Source organism: Bubalus kerabau, chromosome 12 (genome assembly GCF_029407905.1).
Source record: "Bubalus kerabau isolate K-KA32 ecotype Philippines breed swamp buffalo chromosome 12, PCC_UOA_SB_1v2, whole genome shotgun sequence".
In the NCBI taxonomy this organism is placed as follows: Eukaryota; Metazoa; Chordata; class Mammalia; order Artiodactyla; family Bovidae; genus Bubalus; species Bubalus kerabau.
Window position 1 is genome coordinate 61,611,010 of NC_073635.1, and position 22,474 is coordinate 61,633,483.

Consider the following 22,474-nt stretch of genomic DNA (forward strand, 5'->3'; position numbering starts at 1 on the left):
ACAGTTTTAATTTGCAATCTCTAATGATTCATGTGATGCTGAACATGTTTATGTATGCTTATTTGACATCTGTGTATCTTCAGTGAGTTGTTCAGCCACAACTTTTCACCTCTGCTGTTATGCCAAAAAATTAGCTATAGCTTGGGTTCCAATAAGATTTTACCTACAAACACTGAAATTTGAATTTCATAAAATTTCTACGTTTCACTAAGTATGATCCTTGTTTTGATTTCTTTCACCATCATTTAAAAAGAAAAACGTAAAGACAATTCTCAGCTTTCAAATGGAACAAAAGGAGAACTGATCTCTGAGGCTTAGTGTGCTGAATTCTGGCCTTAATCATTTATCTAGACAACAGCTGGAGGCAGGAAAAAAAAAAAAAAAAAAAGATTTAAAAGATAGTAGAAAAGACGGTTACTCCAAGTGGTTGAAGTAGGTGGAAAAGTAAGAATATTTAAGAACTATAACCGGCTATAACTCTTATTATTCTAGTTTTAAAATAGTTTTTACTACGCTATATCATGACAGGTCCATTACATACTTGATCGAGAAGTATTAATAGAATAAGCAGCGTCTGTAATAGGTTTGGATATATACAAGAATAAGCTGGAAAGAGAAAGCAAGGAAAAATACAAACAGTCTTAGGAAAATTTAAAGAATCAGTTCAGTTCAGTTCAGTCGCTCAGTTGTGTCCGACTCTTTGAGACCCCATGAATCGCAGCACGCCAGGCTTCCCTGTCCATCACCAACTCCCGGAGTTCACTCAGACTCACGTCCATCGAGTCAGTGATGCCATCCAGCCATCTCATCCTCTGTTGTCCCCTTATCCTCCTGCCCCTAATCCCTCCCAGCATCAGAGTCTTTTCCAATGAGTCAACTCTTCGCGTGAAGTGGCCAAAGTAATCAAGTGTTAATTTAGATGGTATTATTTGTAAGATCCTAGGATATATTATTGAAAAAATAAGTGGAGAGGAAGAATGTACATAAGAAATACAATAGGAAGTCTCAATATTTCATGATTTATGGGATTGTAAAGGATGGTGGAATTGTGTTATGCAGTAATAGAGGAAAACACTGTAGATAAAGACAATTCCATGAATAACCATGAGAGACTATTAATGTGCGTGTATGTATGTTAATGTGAATTAATCTTGTCCTTCTGTTGCATTACATTTTACAGTCACAGCCCACATTTATAATTAAGGATATGGGCTCCCTGAATGGTTGAGCATTAATTATGTTTATATTCAGTACCATGACCAGGTGTAATCCAGTAAATTATTGAGACTTAAGTAAATTCAATTATTTTAATATGTTTTTGTGAAGACCCAATTATAAGGCTGGTATGTTTCTCATTATTAAGTTACAGATAGAAGTTAAGTACACAGTCTTGATTTCAGAAAGTTTACAAACTATTTATCAGAAGTCAGAAGACCTTAAAGTACAATGTGATTGATACTAAATCAAGAACATGGATAAAATGCAACATGGTCAATGAAGAAGGAAAGAACAGTTCTGCTCTAAACTGGGCAGGGGAAGGAGGTAGAAAAGTGAAGCTGTTGGGCTAATGATGATACAATGTCTGGAAGTGATTTAATATTAAAAGTAAATATGGACTTCCCTGAGGGTCTAGTGGTTAAGAATCTGTCTGCCAATGAAGCAGACACAGGTTTGAGCCCTGGTCCAGGAAGATTCCACATACCTGGAGCAACTGAGCCCATGTGCCACAGCTACTGAGGCCTGCACACTCTAGAGCCTTCATGCTTCAAGTACTGAAGTCCACGCATCCTAGAGCTCTTGGTCTGCAACAAAAGAAGACACCACAGTGAGAAGACCATGCACCATAACTGCAGAAAGCCCCCATGCAATAATGAAGACCCAGTACAGCCAGAAATAGATAAATAAGCAAGCCACTAGATTTCCCAAAGCATTTTGTCTCAGCTCTACTCTGTAATTATGTTCATTACCTAGAGTGGAAAGTCATTTTACGTGTAGGTCAATTAAATGGCATTAAAACTTTAATTTGATACCTCTACTTGCAGGATATGAGATTAATTTCTCCTGATTCTTTAACCCTTAAGTTATCATTTTACTGAAGAAAAATTATTGCCTTTGTGGCAATTCTCTTTCTGTTCACTATGGGAGAAAAATGTGATGTTCCACATAATTATGCCAACACATACTTCAAAGCTTACACTATATTTCAGTTCTATAGCTTGTATAATTGCTTCCAATTTTAAACTGCTTAAGGCCAATTAAATGAATGATTATTACAATTTTATTATTTCAATTAACCTTTTGTAAACTTTCAAATATCTAAATTTTTCTTTATAATGCCTGATGATAGTAGGCCAATGTGAGCTAATTCTAACAAGTTTTGGGGAGAGTTTAAAAAATGTATTTGTGAAATAATGTGTGTGTATATATATACATACACACACACACACCTACTTCAATGATAACTAGGATTAAAGTGCTATCATATTGTATTTCATAGATGTTTGTTTTGTCTTTTTTACTAAAATATATATCTTTTCTTGCTATGGTAATGCAAGTAGGCAATTCAAACCTAAATGAAAATATGCATTTGCCGTTAAAGAAAATGAAGTCCCTCCAAATTCTACTGCAGTGTGAAGTAGGTGGATGAGCTGCAAGCTATTTAAACTTTTAAGGTTCTTTCCAATTACTCCATCTCTCTCTCTCTCTCTCTCTTTCTGTGTGTGTGTGTGTGTGTGTGTGTGTGTGTGTGTAGAGAGTGGATAATATTTCCTTAGTGTGCAGTTAAGACTGAAACTGTATATATCAAAATCATAATCATTTTCTTCTTTAAAAAATTTAAGCCCTGATATTTGGCTCCTGTCCTGTGAATTTGTTGATAGAACTAATGCTATACCTTCCGCAGACTTCATAATACCTTCTGCCTTCTAACTCAATCCAGCTTATATAAACATCTACATTAAGTGTATATATATATATATATACACACACACACATATATATAATACAATGAGTATATTTATACATATATATAATATCTTACAAATCACACAATTTAAATTAAAATGGTTTTTACAGTTCTAAATATTTTCAACAGAGAAGGGGTTAAAATATATATCCCCCCCACATATATATATGTATACATATGCACATACATCGGAGAAGGTGATGACACCCCACTCCAGTACTCTTGCCTGGAAAATCCCATGGATGGAGGAGCCTGGTAGGTTGCAGTCCATGGGGTCGTGATGAGTCGGATAGGACTGAGCGACTTCACTTTCACTTTTCACTTTCACGCACTGGAGAAGGAAATGGCAACCCACTCCAGTGTTCTTGCCTGGAGAATCCCAGGGACCGGGAAGCCTGGGAGGCTGCTGTCTATGGGGTCGCAAAGAGTCGGACATGACTGAAGCGACTTAGCAGCAGCAGCAGCATACACATACACCCCTAAATTGAATATTTGAATTTTGACATGTTATATTTGCTTTTTCTCATTTATCCCAAAACACAATCCTATAAAAACAAATTATGACCATTTCAATTCTTATTAAAAATACATTTTTATACTTTTTTTTGTGAAAAATGTTTCTATTGATTAGATACACTTCCCACTAAACAATGGTCAAAAATATAATCTTATAATTTGATTTTTCTCATAATTCATGTTTATAGTCTAAGGTTTAGTGCACAGCTTTCAAAGTAATCATAAAGATGTAGTTAGAAATTTGGAAAAATCTCAGACATAAGTGATCTGTTAACTACTAGAACCTGAGTATTGGAAATGTGAAAATTAAAAACACTTTTGAACAGAATTGTTGAATAATAAACTCTGAAAATATATAAACTGTATAAGCAGTAAATAAATTAGAATGTAAAAATATGCAAGATTGAAAACTGTAGCAATTATGTAGTGGCATCACAATAGAAACATCAAAATATATGTGCCTGAAAGTACAAGATAACAGAGTAAATCCAGAGCTTAAGACTTACTTCTGAGAAAAATTAGGGTGAACAAACCATCTTAAAAGTTAGCCAAACCAAAAGTTAGCCCCCCGCCAAAAAAACAAAGGATAAAAAGCAGCAGAAAAAATAGACCCATCAAATGCAGATAGCTAGCAAATATTTACTAGAATAATGGAGGCTTTGTGCTTTAGGGATGTAGCTCCAGATTCTGTAGTTTATAGAAACATAGGGCTTCCCTAGTAGCTCAGTTGGTAAAGAATCCACCAGCAATGCAGGAAACCCCAGTTAGATTTCTGGGTGGGGAAGAGAAGGGAAAGGCTACCCAATAGAGTATTCTGGCCTAGAGAATTCCATGGACTGCATAGTCCATGGGGTCGCAAAGAGTCGGACATGACTGAGCAACTTTCACTTTCAAAGGAGGTTCACTGAACAGACTGTATCTTGAAAACTTAGTAACATTATCTCAGAATTATGGAGAATGAGGAATAGCATAACACAGAGGAGAGGAACTGATCTAAAAGAAGACCTACTCTAATTACCTCTTGTCCCAATACAGATTAGAGGATAAATATTCTGTGTTTGCCAGCATGATAAAACATATAGAATAATGACAGAAGGATCATAAAAGCTCCACGTTAAATAGATTATTCAAAGACAGCATTTAACTAAAGTGCCAAACATAAATAGATGTAAGATAGGTAGATAGGTAGGTAAAGGAATGCTGCAGTACACCCTACAAGGTTCAGGACAGCCCCATCTCAATAAAGATTTATCTGGTCCAGTATATTAACAGTGCTGAGACTGAGAAATCAGTCCATAATTCCATTTAATGTTTTTAGTCATTAGGTTACAATACACATCCTTATTAGTTTACTGCATAACAAAGAATCATAGTTTAGAGTATCCTTATGTATATATATATATATATATATATATATATATATATATACACACACTACTTCTGCTTTATTGACTATGCCAAAGCCTTTGACTGTGTGGATCACAATAAACTGTGGAAAATTCTGAAAGAGATGGGAATACCAGACCACCTGACCTGCCTCTTGAGAAACTTATATGCAGGTCAGAAAGCAACAGTTAGAACTGGACATGGAACAGCAGACTGGTTACAAATAGGAAAAGGAGTATGTCAAGGCCGTATATTGTCACTCTGCTTATTTAACTTATATGCAGAATACATCATAAGAAGCGCTACGCTGGAAGAAGCACAAGCTGGAATCAAGATTGCTGGGAGAAATACCAATAACCTCACATATGCAGATGACACCAGCCTTATGGCAGAAAGTGAAGAGGAACTAAAAAGCCTCTTGATGAAAGTGTAGAGTGAAAATGTTGGCTTAAAGCTCAATATTTAGAAAGCTTAGATCATAGCATCTGGTCCCATCACTTCATGGGAAATAGATGGGGAAACAGTGGAAACAATGTCAGACTTGTGCTCCAAAATCACTGCAGATGGTGACTGCAGCCAGGAAATTAAAAGACGCTTACTCCTTGGAAAGAAAGTTATGACCAACCTAGATAGCATATTGAAAAGCAGAGACGTTTGCCAACAAAGGTCTGTCTAGTCAAGGCTATGGTTTTTCCAGTAGTCATGTATGGATGTGAGAGTTGGACTGTGAAGAAAGCTGAGCACCAAAGAATTGACACTTTTGAACTGTGGTGCTGGAGAAGACTCTTGAGTCCCTTGGACTGCAAGGAGATCCAACCAGTCCATTCTAAAGGAGATCAGTCCTGGGTGTTTTTTGGAAGGACTTATGCTAAAGCTGAAACTCCAATACTTTGGCCACCTCATGCAAAGAGTTGCCTTATTGGAAAAGAGTCTGATGCTGGGAGGGATTGGGGGCAGGAGGAGAAGGGGATGGCAGAGGATGAGATGGCTGGATGGCATCACCAACTCCATGGACTTGAGTTTGAGTGAACTCCGGGAGTTGGTGATGGACCGGGAGGCCTGGTGTGCTGCAATTCATGGGGTCGCAAAGAGTCAGACACGACTGAGCAACAGAACTGAACTGATACATACATTTATTATCTTGTCATTTCTGCAAATAATGCAGAGACCTCTTGGGGTCTCAACAGGAGGAAATCAAGTTGTCATGTAGATTACATTCCCATCTTGAGTTTCCAAGTTTTTTCACATTATTGGCAAAATTCAGTTCCAAGAGCCTATAGAACTGAGGTATTTTCTTGCCAGCAGTCATTCTGGGTTTCTCTCAACTACAAAAAGCTGCCTTCACTACATAGCCAGATGGCCCTATCACAAGGAAGCTTATTTCTTGTAGGCCAGCAGAAGACTCCCATTTCAGTTTGCTATGAAGATGTCATATAACATCATTTAATCATGGGAACAACTATCTCATCACCTTTGCTACACAAGGTAAACGAATGAAGTGAGCCACAGTCCCATCATATTCATAGGTCCTGCCCACCCTCAAGAGGAGGATATTAAACAAGGTGCATACATTAGGGGCTAGAAATCTTGGGGACCATCTTAGAATTCTGCATACCACAGCTTAATGTGTGGACCCACAGTTATTCTCTCGCTAAAATACAAAATACTGTCATCTCTTTCCAAAGTTCTCAAAAGTAGAATTCTGTACAGCATTAGTCCAAAGCCCCTATAATCTCCTTGTATGCAACCAAATCTCATCATGTCATCAGTACAAAGTCCAAAATCTAAATCAGATCCAGATGTGGGTAAACTCCAGGCTGTAAATTGATATAGTGTAGTTGATATCTTACAAGTTCTCACTCTGTGGAACTGTGAACCTGAAGAAACAAGTTATCTACCTGAAGCTGTCTGAATAAATGGTGGGAAATTGGCTCTTTCTTAATTAGGTTTAAAGCCTGGAAATAATATTTCCTTAGCTCTTAACTCTATCCTCTATGTTGTCTTTACTTGCAAAAGTAGAATGTGTTTTCAATAAACTGGAGTGTCTGACAGGCTTTTGCATTGATTTTTTTTCCATTTCTGCATATCAACAACTTTATTTTTGAGTGTCACAAACTTAAATCAGAATACTTAAAAAAAATATTATTCTGCATGCACTTAACAAATCTGACAAAGCAGGAGGAGTACATTAACTTGCATTATGCTATGGAGTTTGAACTGAATAGCCAATGAACACATATTTAAAATCATTAGGTACAGGCAACCATGAACACTTCACTGCATTAATCAGATGGCATCCTACCCCTATGCACACGTTCATGTAACACTATGAGTAATTACCCTGCAGCAGAGGCAAAATGGAGATGGAATCTCCCTAGAAAGCAAGTTTAAGGGATTAAATAGTGTTATTTTCATCATCATCATCACTACCGAGAACAAAGCTGCTGCCTGTGGACAAGGGTCCTTCCTCCTTAACATCCCCTAAACCACCCACAGTCCCTCTCTCATCAGACAATTTGTCACTGGAATCGTCATCAAAAAACTTCTCGCTGGAATCATCATCTTCAAACACCTTTTCATCTATGTCTTCATCTTCCTTTACATCTCCATCTTTCTCATCTTCTTTTCCATCTGAATCTTCAAAGACCTTTTCATCTGCATCATCTTCTTCATCCTTTTCATCAGCATCTTCAAGTTCCTTTTCTTCTGTGTCTTCTTCGTCCTCCTCATCTGATTCATCATCAAATACCTTTCCATATGCATCCTCTTCTTCTTCCTTTTCATCTGACTCTTCGTCAAACTCTTTCTCAGAGCCTTCTTCATCAAACACTTTTTCAGAGCTGTCATCTTCGAATTCTGATTTTTCAGACTCATTTTCTTCTAACCCTTTTTCCGGAATGTTTTCATTAAATTCCTTGTCAGAGGCATCTTCCTCAAAACCTTTCTCAAGGCCATTTTCTTCTAACTCTTTTTCAGAGCCATCTTCAAACTGCTTTTCTGAGCAGTCTTTAGACTCTTGTTCTGAGTTGTCATCTTCAGAAGCCACCTTTTGGGGGCTGGCCTCCCCCTCCGACTCCTTGCCAGAGCCTTCTTCTTCAGACTCCTTCTCATGGCCATTCTTGTCAGGATCCGTTTTGAGTTTCTTCTTTTTGGATTCTCTTTCAGGGACAGTCTCTTTTGACTCTTTGTTAGGATTACCCTCTTCATGCTCGTTCTCAGGGTTGCCTTCTCCAGACTCTGTCTCTGGGAAGTCTTCTTCATGCTCTCTTTTGGGACAGGCTGCCTTAGACTCTCTTTCAAGGCAGCTTTCTTCGGATTCTTCTCGGGAACCTTCAGCTTCTTTTTCAGGGCCACTTTCTTTAGCATCTTTTTCAGAAGTAGCTTCTTCAACTTCTCCCCCATCTTCCATTTTTTCAAACTTCTTTTCATCTATAGGTTCTTCAAATGCCATTTCAGTTGCAGCTTCTTGAACATTTGTTTGAGATGTGCCAGGATGCCCAGAAAAATGCCTAACTCTAGAAGGCCCTGCCCTTTCTGGAGCACGGATGGAATCTGAATGCTGCAGGCCTCTGTTGGCCTCAGGAGCATTGAGGAAAGCCTCCCATCCTCTCAGCCTTTCCTCCCTTTCTCTTGTGGTCTCCTCCACCTGACAATCCATAGTTCCATCCCACGCTTGGGCAGTGATTTGACGCCCACCAAACCACCTTCCATTGAGGGTTTGAATACAATAATCAGCTTCCTCTGGACTCCTAAAGGACACAGAGGCCACACCATCAGGGTGTCTATCAAAGAGAAGGAGCTTCCTAATTTGTCCAAACTTTGAACACTCTACTCGAAGGTCTTCTCTGATTTCATTCAACACCAGTGGATCATCCTCAAAATCCACTGGATGAAACATGTTTTTGATGATGACAACTCGCTCATGGTGCATTCGAGATGAGCCAGCTTGTCTCTCAGGTCTCCAATCCAACTGCTTTTGTTGCATAGACAGCTTTTTCTTGTAGTCTTTGCACTTCTTCTTCTTCTTTGAGGCATCATATTCTCCCTTCAACTGAAATTTTGCCACCTCCACATGTAATCTGTAGCCTCTAATTTCATCTTCATCCAAAAGTTTTAATGCCAGATCCACAGATTCTCTCTTCAAATAACAGCAAAGTCCATCTCCTTTAAGATTTCCTTGATCATCTTTGTAAAGCTTGACCTTAAATTCTCCCGTTTGAGGATCTCTCATAATAATGCCGAACTTCGACATGAGCTGTATAAATTCATCCACTGTAATGTCTGGAGGCAAACCAGACACATAAACATTTGTATTTATGTTGTCTTCAACATGAAACCATCCTGATTCAGTCTTTCTCTTTTCTCCCTTCTTTTTCGGATCACTGGGATCAGGGGGTTGTCTTTGTGGAGGTTCTTCTGCAGTCCTAGCACTGACATCTTGGACACTTGCAGTAGAATTAGATGCACCATCATTAGAAAAGCCATAATTGGCCTGATATGTAGCAATGAAATCTTCAGTGATCTTGGGGAACCAAGCCTTCTTGTCTAGGTCCCATTCGTATGGGGTGTCAGTCGGCTGCTGTCTGAAAGAATCAGTTTCTGCACCGGGATCTTTCTCAGTGTCGTTGTCCTTGGTGTCTCTGTACCATTCTTGCACTCGCAACTGCTCATCAAACTTGTCGTTCACATCCAAGTTGTTGCCGCTCATGTTGCCCACTTAGCCTAGAGGCAAGGTCCAGTTGAGCGAAGAGGCCAAGCTGATGCTGGAAGGGAACAGAGAAAAGGAGGTTGGCCACACTCAGCCTGCTCCCCACTGCCCCCGGCCCACCTCCCCGCGGCATCCCAGCAGCCCCTCGGGAAGTCAGGGCTATTCACCGGCCGTACTGCTCCCCACCCCCTACCTCCACCCGCTGCCCAGGCTTTTGCATTTTATATTCTGTCTTTCACTTCAAGCCAACAGTGTTTCTGTCAATACAATTTTCTCAAGAACCTTGTGTGTCTTGCTTGCATTTTATTGAGATTCTTCACATTAGATAAAATATTCTGAAGCTTCCTAGAGCCCTCAGGTTTGGTTGAGAACATCTGTGAATTTCATCCTTAATCTCCTGAAGGGGCACTTTGATTAAATACTCTGAAGTTTCGAACTAATGTTATATAGTAGCAAAAAAAGCATAACAACAAACTCAGTTTTTTTTTTTTTTTTTTTTTTCCTTTGTCCCTTTTAGCACCATTTCTGCCTTAAAACATCATCTGGGAGGCTGAAACTTTTCAAAATTACCCAGTCCAGGTTCTATTTTGTTTAATGGTAATTCCATCAGCTTATTTCTCTACTCTCACATTTTATTATAAGCAGCAGTAATAAATCATGCATCTTTAACACTAAACTTGAAAACTCTCTCAACTAATTATCTAAGTCCATTGTATACAAGTTCTGCATTCCACATAATTATAGGACATATTTTCACTAAGGTCGCCATCACTACTACATCACAAGGATCCTATCTTACTCAAGTCTCTAATAATAGATTGCTCCTTTTCTTCTCATCCCTAACCAACAGCATCTTTAAAGTTCATATTTCTACCAACAGTATATACAAGGCAATTTAGTCTATTCTGCTTCTCAAATTTCTTTCAGTATGTACCTTCTGCCTGCCTCCAGTTCCACTTAAGACACTGTTAGGTAATTGTTATGGCAGCTTCCTAATTCTATATACTACAAACCTCACTGCCTAAAACCACATCAGTGTATTGTCTTGGACTTTCTGGAGGCTAGAAATCTGGGTGTGGTATAACTGGGTTCTCTTCTTAGGGTCCAGATGGTGTTATCCAGACTGAATTCTCCTCTGGAACTTAGGTCCTCTTCAAATTTATTTAGGTTTTTCACAGAATTCAGTTACATTTGGCTCTAAAGCTCTACTTTCTTGCTAGCTTGAGGTTTCTGTCAGCATCTGGAGACCACACTTTGGTCCTAGCCACAATCCTTCCTACAACATGGCAGCTTTCTTCTTCAAAGGAGAATCTTATTCCTGTTTACTCAGAGGAGTTACATAGTGTATTGCAATCAGGGGCATGGCTACTCAATAACCAATTCCACATATGTAGCCCATTCAAGAGAAGACTATCCATCATACTGATCGGCCCTGCCTATACACAGAAAGAAGATATTTTATAGAGCACATACAATGAAGAATAGGAAACTTGGATGCCATCTTGGAATTTTGTCTACCACAACATCTTAAACTTTTTAGTTTACCTTCAATTAATTGCACTACTTAAACTCTAGAATAAGAATCTTGCACTAGTAATGTGTATTATTGTGTCATTGGTGTATGCATTTCAGTATTGGATATATTACAAATTCCACTGTGCACTGTATTACTTTTGCTTACCTTTCAATTGCATTTTAAAGACATTTAAACAATAAGAACAATAAATATTTTATATGTTTCCACATATTCCTGACTTTTGCTACACTTCACTTCTCTGCATCAGATATCTATCTGGTATCATTTCTCTTCCTAACCTTCCTTGCTGTGCAGGTGTTCACTTCAGTAATTCTTTCAAGATTTGTATGCTGAAGAAGGCTTTCCTTTTACCTTTGTATTTGAAAGATACTATCTCTGGGTGTAGGATACAAGTAGCCTGTTTTTTGTTTTCTATCAACATTTTAAATGTGTCTTCTGCCTTGCACCGTTTCTGAGGAGAGTTCTGCTTTGATCCTCATCTTTGTTCCCTTTGATGTAGTTTGTCTTTATTTTTTGGCTACCTTTAACATATTCTCTTCATCATTCATTTAAGCAATTTGATTTTGAATTACCTGGGTAAGTTTTCTTCAACATTTTTGTGTTTGAGTTTTATTAATATTCTTGGTTTTATAAATTTATAGTTCCTTCCCACTTGGAAAATTCTTAAGACAGTGTTATTTCAATTTTTTTCTTGTTATCTTTCTCATTGCAATCCTTCAGGGACTCAAATTATATTTGAAATATTTAAGTATATTTAAGTATTTCAGTCTACTTAAAATTTCCCAAAGTACACTAGAACATTTTTTCAATTCTATTTTTTATTCCCAGTTCCAAATTTGATTATTTTGTCTTCACATTAACTAATTGGACTACAGTGTCTAATCTGCTGCCAATAAATTTCTGTGCATTTGTCATCTTAGAAGCTATATTTTTCATCCATAGAATTTCAATTTGGTTATTCTGAAAATATCTATTTCACTACTTCATGTAATAAATCTATACTTCTCTGCCATTTTGAACATATTTAAAATAGTTATATTAACTTTTAATATTCTTACTTATTAATTCTATTTTCTGTGTTAATTCTGGATCTATTTCTACTGATTTTTAAAATCCTCATTATGGGTTATATTTTCAAGCTTATTTGCATGCATGTAACAGCATATTGAAAAGCAGAGACATTACTTTGCCAAAAAAGGTCTAGTCAAGGCTATGGTTTTTCCAGTGGTCATGTATGGATGTGAGAGTTGGACTGTGAAGAAAGCTGAGCACCGAAGAATTGATGCTTTTGAACTGTGGTGTTGGAGAAGACTCTTGAGAGTCCCTTGGACTGCAAGGAGATCCAACCAGTCCAGTCTGAAGGAGATCAGCCCTGGGATTCCTTTGAAAGGACTGATGCTAAAGCTGAAACTCCAATACTTTGGCCACCTCATCCGAAGAGTTGACTCACTGGAAAAGACTCTGATGCTGGGAGGGATTGGGGGCAGGAGGAAAAGGGGATGACAGAGGATGAGATGGCTGGATGGCATGACTGACTCGTTGGACATGAGTTTGAGTGAACTCCGGGAGCTGGTGATGGACAGGGAGGCCTGGCGTGCTGCGATTCATGAAGTCGCAAAGAGTCAGACACGACTGAGCGACTGAACTGAAAATTTTATTAGATGCAAAAAAATGAATTTTCTCTTGTTGGGTTATGAATATTTTTATAGTCCTTTAAATTTTCTTTAGTTTGTTCTGGGACTCAATTAAATTACTTGGAAACAGTTTGAAACTTTGAAGTCATATTCTTAATGATGTTAGGCAGAAACAGAATAGACTTTAATTCAGAGCATGCAGGGAACAGGAAAATGAAACTTTGGTGTGTCCATTGATTCACAGGAGCTATTTGATGCAGGATGTTACTTATCTCCTAGACTCTATCACTCAGCTGTGTGTGTGTTTGTGTGTGAGTGAGGGGATGTATGCCATCCCTTTTCCTAGTTCCAAATTCAAGCTGGTCTTCAGACCCAAAGGGATGGTATATGTCGCATTATAGAAGCTGATATCATGCTCTTCTTATCCACTTTTGACTGTTTTGTGTATAGGAAAATGAATTGCAAAATTATGCTTCTTCAAGTATATATACATTATTTTATTTTTTTTTAATTTTTTATTTATTTTTTTAATTTTATTTTTAAACTTTTACAAAATTGTATTGGTTTTGCCAAATATCGAAATGAATCTGCCACAGGTATACATGTGTTCCCCATCCTGAACCCTCCTCCCTCCTCCCTCCCCATTCCATCCCTCTGGGTCGTCCCAGTGCACCAGCCCCAAGCATCCAGTATCGTGCATCAAACCTGGACTGGCGACTTGTTTCATACATATTATACATGTTTCAATGCCATTCTCCCAAATCTTCCCACCCTCTCCCTCTCCCAGAGTCCATAAGACTGTTCTATGCATCAGTGTCTCTTTTGCTGTCTTGTATATAGGGTTATTGTTACCATCTTTCTAAACTCCATATATATGTGTTAGTATACTGTATTGGTGTTTTTCTTTCTGGCTTACTTCACTCTGTATAATAGGCTCCAGTTTCATCCACCTCATTAGAACTGATTCAAATGTATTCTTTTTAATGGCTGAGTAATAAATTTCATTAGAACTGATTCAAATGTATTCTTTTTAATGGCTGAGTAATAAATTTCCTAAGTCTATAGATAGAGATAAACATGTAATAAATAAAATATAAATTTTTTATATTAATCACATTCTAAATTGTCAGATAATAGACCATATTCAGTTCAGTTCAGTCACTCAGTCGTGTCTGACTCTTTGTGACCCTGTGGATTGCAGCACTCCAGGCTTCCCTGTCCATCACCAACTCCTGGAGCCTATCAAACTTATGTCCATAGAGTAGGTGATGCCATCCAACCATATGATAGACCATAATATCATCACAAAATTGTTTCAGTATATGCATTAACACAAGAAAGACAGGGGTAAACTGTGCAATTATTCATCAGATTAGTAAAATATTCATATCTAGATTGTTAATAAGTTAGTTTAGTATGATATTTCAACATTATCATTATTTCTTAGTGGAAATATGAAGACTAAAATAAAATTTTGAAAAGCTTTAATCCATTGTATATTCTTGCCTCCTTTGTCAAAGATAAGGTGTCCATATGTGCGTGGACTTATCTCTGGGCTTTCTATTTTGTTCCATTGATCTATATTCCTGTCTTTGTGCCAGTACCATACTGTCTTGATAACTGTGGCTTTGTAGTAGAGCCTGAAGTCAGGCAGGTTGATTCCTCCAGTTCCATTCTTCTTTCTCAAGATCGCTTTGGCTATTCGAGGTTTTTTGTATTTCCAAACAAATTGTGAAATTATTTGTTCTAGCTCTGTGAAGAATGCTGTTGGTAGCTTGATGGGGATTGCATTGAATCTATAGATTGCTTTGGGTAGTATACTCATTTTCACTATATTGATTCTTCCAATCCATGAACATAGAACAGTCTTATGGACTCTATGAGAGAGGGAGAGGGTGGGAAGATTTGGGAGAATGGCATTGAAACATGTAAAATATCATGTATGAAACGAGTTGCCAGTCCAGGTTCGATGCATGATACTGGATGCTTGGGGCTGGTGCACTGGGACGACCCAGAGGGATGGAATAGGGAGGGAGGAGGGAGGAGGGTTCAGGATGGGGAACACATGTATACCTGTGGCGGAGTCATTTTGATATTTGGCAAAACTAATACAATTATGTAAAGTTTAAAAATAAAAAAAAAATAAATAAAATAAAATAAAAATTGATCCCCCCCCAAAAAAAAGAAAAGCTACTTAATATATTCAAAAGTTTAAAACCATTAGTGTAGATGTTAAACACTGCTTAGTTTGCCTGTCAGTCTTTTTATTAATTTTTACATTTCAAGTAAATTCTCCATTGTTCCTTAGTACCTGTATCAATTGTCTTTAACTATAAAGTTTCTACACATTACTTTGATTCCAGTTAGTAACTGGGACCAGAGAAGGCAATGGCACCCCACTCCAGTACTCTTGCCTGGAAAATCCCATGGATGGAGGAGCCTGGTAGGCTGCAGTCCATGGGGTCGCTAAGAGTCGGACACGACTGAGCGACTTCACTTTCACTTTTCACTTTCATGCATTGGAGAAGGAAATGGCAACCCATTTCACTGTTCTTGCCTGGAGAATCCCAGGGACGGGGCAGCCTGGTGGGCTGCCGTCTATGGGGTCGCACAGAGTCGGACATGACTGATGCGACTTAGTAGCAGCAGTAACTGGGATATGTGAAGAAACTTATTATTAAAGAGTCCTACTGTTATTAGTGGCTTTCCAGGTGGTGCTAGTTGTAAAGAACTTGCCTGACAATGCATGAGACACAAACGATTAGGGTTTGATCCCTGAGTCTGGAAGATCCCCTGGAGAAGGAAATGGCAACCCAATCCAGTACCCTTGCCTGGAGAACCCCATGATCAGAGGAACCTGGCAGGCTACAGATCCTGGGGTTGCAAAGAGCTGGACAGGACTGAAGTGACTTAGCATGCATGCACTGTCATTAATAAATTTTCAGTCTCTGATAATAGAGTTAAATGAAACAATGTTCTTGATGTTAGGCATAGCATGTTTTTATCTATGATTTAGACTCAAAATAAAGTGTTTGATTATTTATCTTATCAATGTATATTTGCTAAGAAAAGTATTAATGCACATTTTTTAAGATGCTAAACTTTAGACTCTGCTTGAAAAGATATTCATATTTGAAAGCATTTGATTTTCACTTTATGTAATAATTAATGTTTCAAACTCCAGAGAAGAAAATAGTGTCCAGTGAATAATAAAATATTCCAACTTTTAAACAAAGTAGTCTGACAGTGTACTTTCATGGAAACAACTGAATATATTCTAAATTTAATACTCTCATGAAAATTAAATGTTTCAATAGCACCAACTATTTTAAGACATTATATAATGTGGATTTTTTTTTCAATAAGTTTGACTGCAGGAGATTCTGCCTAGTTTATTACCCTTTTTATACAGTCAATATCTGTGGTGCTCAGTTCATACACACAAATTTTATATTTTATTCAAATTTCTATTCCAAGATCAACTATATATACTTTTTAATATGTCAATATATGTTTATGTTTGTCCATATTTAATAAGATATGATGCAAATAGCTGAAAATGCATACATTTTAATTGATCACACTTTGTTGTAATAAAGAAAATATATTAATGGGAGACTTCCTTAATAACATTTAAAAATTTGTTCTTACAGTAAAAAAATAAAATATAATTTATTATTCATATTTACTTATTAAATGTTTCAAATAAGTAGAATTTAGAATTCATTGTTTTATGTGATATCAAATTATTTCAAATTCTATTTAAAAGTGAGATTTTTAATCTTTTGTTCTTTTTTTTGAGTTTGATTACCTTCCATTTCTTAAGACTCTTAAAAACTCTGATATTGAAAATGAGAGAAAGTGAAAATGTTAGTTGCTCAGTCAGGTCCAACTGTTTGCAACCCCATGGAGCCCACCAGGCTCTCTGTCCGTGGAATCCTCCAGGCAGAAATACTGGAGTGGGTTGCCATTCCCTTCTCAAGGGGATCTTCTCCACCCAGGGATCTAACCCAGGTTTTCCTCACTGGAGGCAGATTCTTTAACATCTGAAAGAAATGGTGCTATATGTTGTATGATACCAATCAGTTCACTTTTCAAACAATGTGTATATTATACACTGAATAAAAATATTTGCTTCTACAGTAGCTAAATATAAAATGTTTTGAATGAATCAATTTACTCTGCTTCCCTTGTGGCTCAGCTGGTAAAGAATTCACCTGCAATGCAGGAGACCTGGGTTTGATCCCTAGGTGGGAAGATCCCCTGGAGAAGGGAAAGGCTACCCACTCCAGTATTCTGGCCTGGAGAATTCCATGGACTACATAGTCCCTGGGGTCGCAAAGAGTCAGACAAGACTGAGCAACTTTCACTTAAGCTCACTTAAGCTTATCATTTCATAAAGACTGAAGATATTTCTACATAGATCAAAGGAATAATTGTACCTGTTTCATGAAAGTGAAAAGTGAAAGTGAAGTCGTTCAGTCCTATCGGACTCTTTGCAACCCCATGGACTGCAGCCTACCAGGCTCCTTCGTCCATGGGATTTTCCAAGCAAGAGTACTGGAGTGGGTTGCCACTGCCTTCTCCATTTATGCAGTTTAGGTACATGCTAAATTGTAAACTATATTATGATAGGCCATTGTGGAATTTCTAACAACATAGCTCACTTAAGAAATACATTATGATATAAAGGCATATTTTATTTTTGTCATTAACATAGCCTATTTTAATGCCATATCCAGGTATTTATAGCCTGTATAATATTAGAAATGTAATTCTCACTCTAACAATTAAATTACTCAAATGGTCATTTCAAATATAAAGTTCTACTGTAATTGAAATAAATTTGGTGGTAAATCTCAAGCCCTCCTATCATGAAATATTCATGCAACATATTTATGATCATAGTAACATCTTAAAGTTATATATTAATGCTTGAAATTATGAATTAGGAGACGGTATAATTAGTTATTACATAAAAAATATTTCTGACTCTTGTACCACTCAGGAAATCTTGATATCATGGAAATACATGTTTACTTGTTTCTTGTGATTATTGTTTAGTTGCTAAGTCATGTCTGATCCTTTTGTGACCCACCTCCCATCCCCCCACCCGCCTCACCCCACTCCACTGTAGCTATCCAGCCACCCTTGTCCATGGATTTCCCAGGCAAGAATACTGGAGTGGGTTGCCATTTCCTCTTCCAGGGGATCTTCCTGACCCAGGGATTGAACCTGCATCTCCTATATCTCCTGTATTGGCAGGCAGTTTTTTTTTTTTTTAACAGCTGAGCCACCTAGGAAACCCTTAAACCCAGTGCAAAACACTATATAGGCATGCAAATACGTATTAATATTACATATTTATTTTAACATTATGTAGCAGCAAATCCGGGAGAAGGCAATGGCACCCCACTCCAGGACTCTTGCCTGGAAAATCCCATGGATGGAGGAGCCTGGTAGGCTGCAGTCCATGGGGTTGCTAAGAGTCGGACACGACTGAGCAACTTCACTTTCACTTCTCACTTTCATGCATTGGAGAAGCAAATGGCAACCCACTCCAGTATTTTTGCCTGGAGAATCCCAGGGACGGGGGAGCCTATTGGGCTGCCGTCTATGGGGTCACACAGAGTCGGACACAACTGAAGCGACTTAGCAGCAACAATTCCGGAGAAGGTAATGGCACCCCACTCCAGTACTCTTGCCTGGAAAATCCCATGGATGGAAAAGCCTGGTAGCCTGGTAGGCTGGTAGGTAGTCCATGGGTAGCGAAGAGTCGGAAACGACTGAGCGACTTCACTTTCACTTTTCAGTTCCATGCATTGGAGAAGGAAATGGCAACCCACTCCAGTGTTCTTGTCTGGAGAATCCCAGGGAGGGGGAGCCTGGTGGGCTGCCGTCTATGGGGTCGCACAGAGTCGGACACGACTGAAGCGACTTAGCAGCAGCAGCAGCAGTGGGCTTCTTAAGGGAACAAAATTGTAAGAGTCTTTCTCCTATTTTTTTCAAAATTTTAAACCTCTAGGAAATGTAAATGTTTCCCAGGATACTGTGAAAACCCACCTGTTCTGGCACCCACAAAGTCCCCTGGGGTCCAAGGGAAAAACGAGAGAACGTGGGTGATAAGATCTTACCTCTTCCTCTGGGTTAGTCTAGTTTCATTTTCCTGTCACGGACAGTGAGCAGAGGCCTCATACCTAACACATGGGATTAGTGTTCCCAGCAAAGAATCACTTCGAGCAACAGGGCACTTTGGCCAGCTGCCTGGTGGAGATACGCTGCCCAGGACACTTCAGCTCAAGATGGCGATGCCGACTCCACCCCAACGCTGTGCGCATGGGCTCTGCGCTCCTCACGTCAGCCTGAAGCTCCGTGCGCAGCGCAGCTGTGCCCTGACCCCCGGACTCGCGAGAACTCTGCGCTGTCCTCCCTGACAGGAACACCGAAGAGCAGCCAGACCACTGGCACGTAAGGGAGAGCTGTGCTCTAGAGTGGGAGTTGGTACCTCTCGATTCCTTGATGAAAGAATAAAGCTTCCTTTTGCTTCTGAACCGAACTCCAATCACCCGCTAAGGGCTCAAAAGACCTAGGACACGAGGAGGCTTATTTGGGGCTGACTCAGGAGGTAACAGTGAGAGGTATGGTATTTTATAAATGTTTAAAAGAAAACCATCTTGTAGAAACAGAAAATAACTTTTATAGTCCTCTCTTGTAAATTCAGCATTTTATCCACAAATGTTTCTGAATGAAATAGGTTTTCTATGACAGCCCTGGTTGCTCTTCTGCTTTATGAAATTCAAAGGATACCAAATGAAAAAGACTTTGTATAATGATTGAAGCTGTGCTGGTCACTCTGTTCGTCGTTCCGCAGAGTAAGCCTTCTGGTAAGCGTTTCTCTTTAGCTCTAAGGAAAAAGCTGTACTGGAAACAAAGAAACTCATGACTTGACAACAGGCTTCCCTGATAGCTCAGTTGGTAAAGAATCCACCTGCAATGCAGGAGACCCCGATTGGATTCCTGGGTGGGGAAGATCCGTTGGAGTAAGGGGGGGGCTACCCACTCCAGTATTCTTGGGGTTCCCTTGTAGATCAGCTGGTAAAGAAACCGCCCACAATGAGGGAGACCTGGCTTCAATTCCTGGGTTGGGAAGATGCCCCAGAGAAGGGAAAGGCTGCCCAACTCCAGTATTCTGGCCTGGAGAATTCCATGGACTATATGGTCCATGAGGTCTCAGCAAGTTGGACAGACTGAGTAACTTTCACTTTCACCCCTAGGTTATGGGGTAAAACAATTGAATCCTTAAGACCAGAATGCCAGATTGCACTGTTTTCTTTCACTTAACATCAACAACCAGTGATTTTATGTTACCTTGATATTTGTACACCTAATGCAGAATCATGGTGGTCAGGGCTATTACAACAAATTCCATAGGCCTGTCAGTGGTTAGTTCAAGATAGTAAAGAAATGAGGAAAATTACTGAGTTTCAAAAATTTTCTGCAATTTGAACTCTTAAGAATGTAAAAAGAATACATTTGAATCAGTTCTAATGAGATGGATGAAATTGGACCCTATTATACAGAGTGAAGTAAGCCAGAAGGAAAAACACCAATACAGTATACTAACGCATATATATGGAATTTAGAAAGATGGTAACAATAACCCTGTGTACGAGACAGCAAAAGAGACACTGATGTATAGAACAGTCTTATGGACTCTGTGGGAGAGGGAGAGGGTGGGAAGATTTGGGAGAATGGCATTGAAACATGTAAAATATCATGTATGAAATGAGTTGCCAGTCCAGGTTCGATGCACGATACTGGATGCTTGGGGCTAGTGCACTGGGACGACCCAGAGGGATGGTATGGGGAGGGAGGAGGGTTCAGGATGGGGAACACATGTATACCTGTGGCGGATGCATTTTGATATTTGGCAAAACTAATACAATTATGTAAAGTTTAAAAATAAAATAAAATTTAAAAAAAAATCACATTGCCATCTGTGTGTATGTGTGTTCAGTCAACTCTGTCCTGTCCAACTCTTTGCAACCTCATGGACTGTGAGACTCCTCTGTCTATTTGCGATTCTCCATGCAAGAATACTGGAGAGGGTTGCCATTTCCTCCTCCAGGGGTTCTTTCCAACCCAGGAACTACCTCAGCTACTTTCCTATTCAAAACTATCCTAAAGTCTTTCATCTTTTCCCTCCTTACACTTTTTTTTTTTTTTTAAGGAAACTTTGTCTTTATTGTTGCTATCACATTGGTTGTTTGGGTTGTTGTTCCTGGAATCCATGTTTACCTCTACTTTTATGATTTATCTTTGCCTGTTTAGAGCTCAGTTCAGTTCAGTCACTCAGTTGTGTCCGACTCTTTGTGACCCCATGAATAGCAGCACACCAGGCCTCCCTGTACATCACCAACTCCCAGAGTTGACCCAAACTCATGTGCCTCGAGTCGGTGATGCCATCCAGCCATCTCATCCTCTGTCGTCCCCTTCTCCTTCTGTCCCCAATCCCTCCCAGCATCAGGGTCTTTTCCAATGAGTCAACACTTCGCATGAGGTGGCCAAATTACTGGAGTTTCAGCTTTAGCATCAGTCCTTCCAAAGAACACCCAGGACTGGTCTCCTTTAGGATGGACTGGTTGGATCTCCTTGCAGTCCAAGGGACTCTCAAGAGTCTTCTCCAACACCACAGTTCAAAAGGATCAATTCTTCGGCACTCAGCTTTCTTCACAGTCCAACTCTCACATCCATACATGACCTGGAAAAACTATATCCTTGACTAGACAAACCTTTGTTGGCAAAGTAATATCTCTGCTTTTGAATATGCTATCTAGGTTGGTCATAACTTTCCTTCCAAGGAGTAAGCGTCTTTTAATTTCATGGCTGCAATCACCATCTGCAGTGATTTTGGAGCCCCCCAAAATAAAGTCTGACACTGTTTCCCTATCTATTTCCCATGAAGTGATGGGGCCAGATGCCATGATCTTCATTTTCTGAATGTTGAGCTTTAAGCAATTTTTTCACTCTCCTCTTTCACTTTCATCAAGAGGGTTTTTAGTTCCTCTTCACTTTCTGCCATAAGAGTGGTGTCATCTGCAATCTGAGGTTATTGATATTTCTCCCAGCAATCTTGATTCCAGCTTGTGCTTCTTCCAGCCCAGCGTTTCTCATGATGTACTCTGCATATAAATTAAATAAGCAGGGTGACAGTATTCAGCCTTGACGTACTCCTTTTCCTATTTGGAACCAGTCTGTTGTTCCATGTCCAGTTCTAACTGTTACTTCCTGACTTGCATATAGGTTTCTCAGTGGAGCCAGAAGTCTATCCTAATTCTTAATTTTGGCAGATACTGTCTGGAAATACTACGTTGAGTTCTTTAGCATATCTAGTGTAGGATTCTGCTTGAATACCTGACCCAGCAAATCCTTGTTCAGAGTAAATCTCAGTTGTGCATTGACTTTGCCAACTGCCAGCTTAGTTCGCAGCATTTCCTGGGTTTCTAATGCAGTGACTGACCATCTAAGCATTTGCTCTTTGACCTCCAAAATTCTCTCTTCCATTTATTCCCTTTTTGTCTTTTTTGCTTGCTTCCGGTTCACACCTTTAAAAAATCATTTAGTGCAGTTTTGGGAGAGTGTGATAAAAATGAGTATAGTATGTTTAATCTTATCCTTTAAAATCAGAAGTCAGCAGTGCATATTATGCATTTATACTGAGGGAGACA

General features: G+C 39.0%; 1 protein-coding gene across 1 annotated transcript; it reads right to left on the bottom strand.

The window, feature by feature from the left end:
- Window positions 1–5,983: 5,983 nt before the first annotated feature.
- On the bottom strand, window positions 5,984–19,099 carry LOC129624157 (HIV Tat-specific factor 1-like). Its single transcript, XM_055541866.1, has 2 exons — window positions 18,881–19,099; window positions 5,984–9,630 (listed from the first exon to the last, which is right to left on the bottom strand). The coding sequence occupies exon 2, from the start codon at window positions 9,573–9,575 to the stop codon at window positions 7,263–7,265; it is 2,313 nt and encodes a 770-aa protein (XP_055397841.1). The 5' UTR covers window positions 9,576–9,630; window positions 18,881–19,099; the 3' UTR covers window positions 5,984–7,262.
- Between the last annotated feature and the right edge of the window lie 3,375 nt (window positions 19,100–22,474).

Coding starts and splice junctions, on each gene's coding strand:
- LOC129624157 (XM_055541866.1), bottom strand. CDS start 9,575: ATGAGCGGCAACAACTTGGATGTGAACGACAAGTTTGATGAGCAGTTG.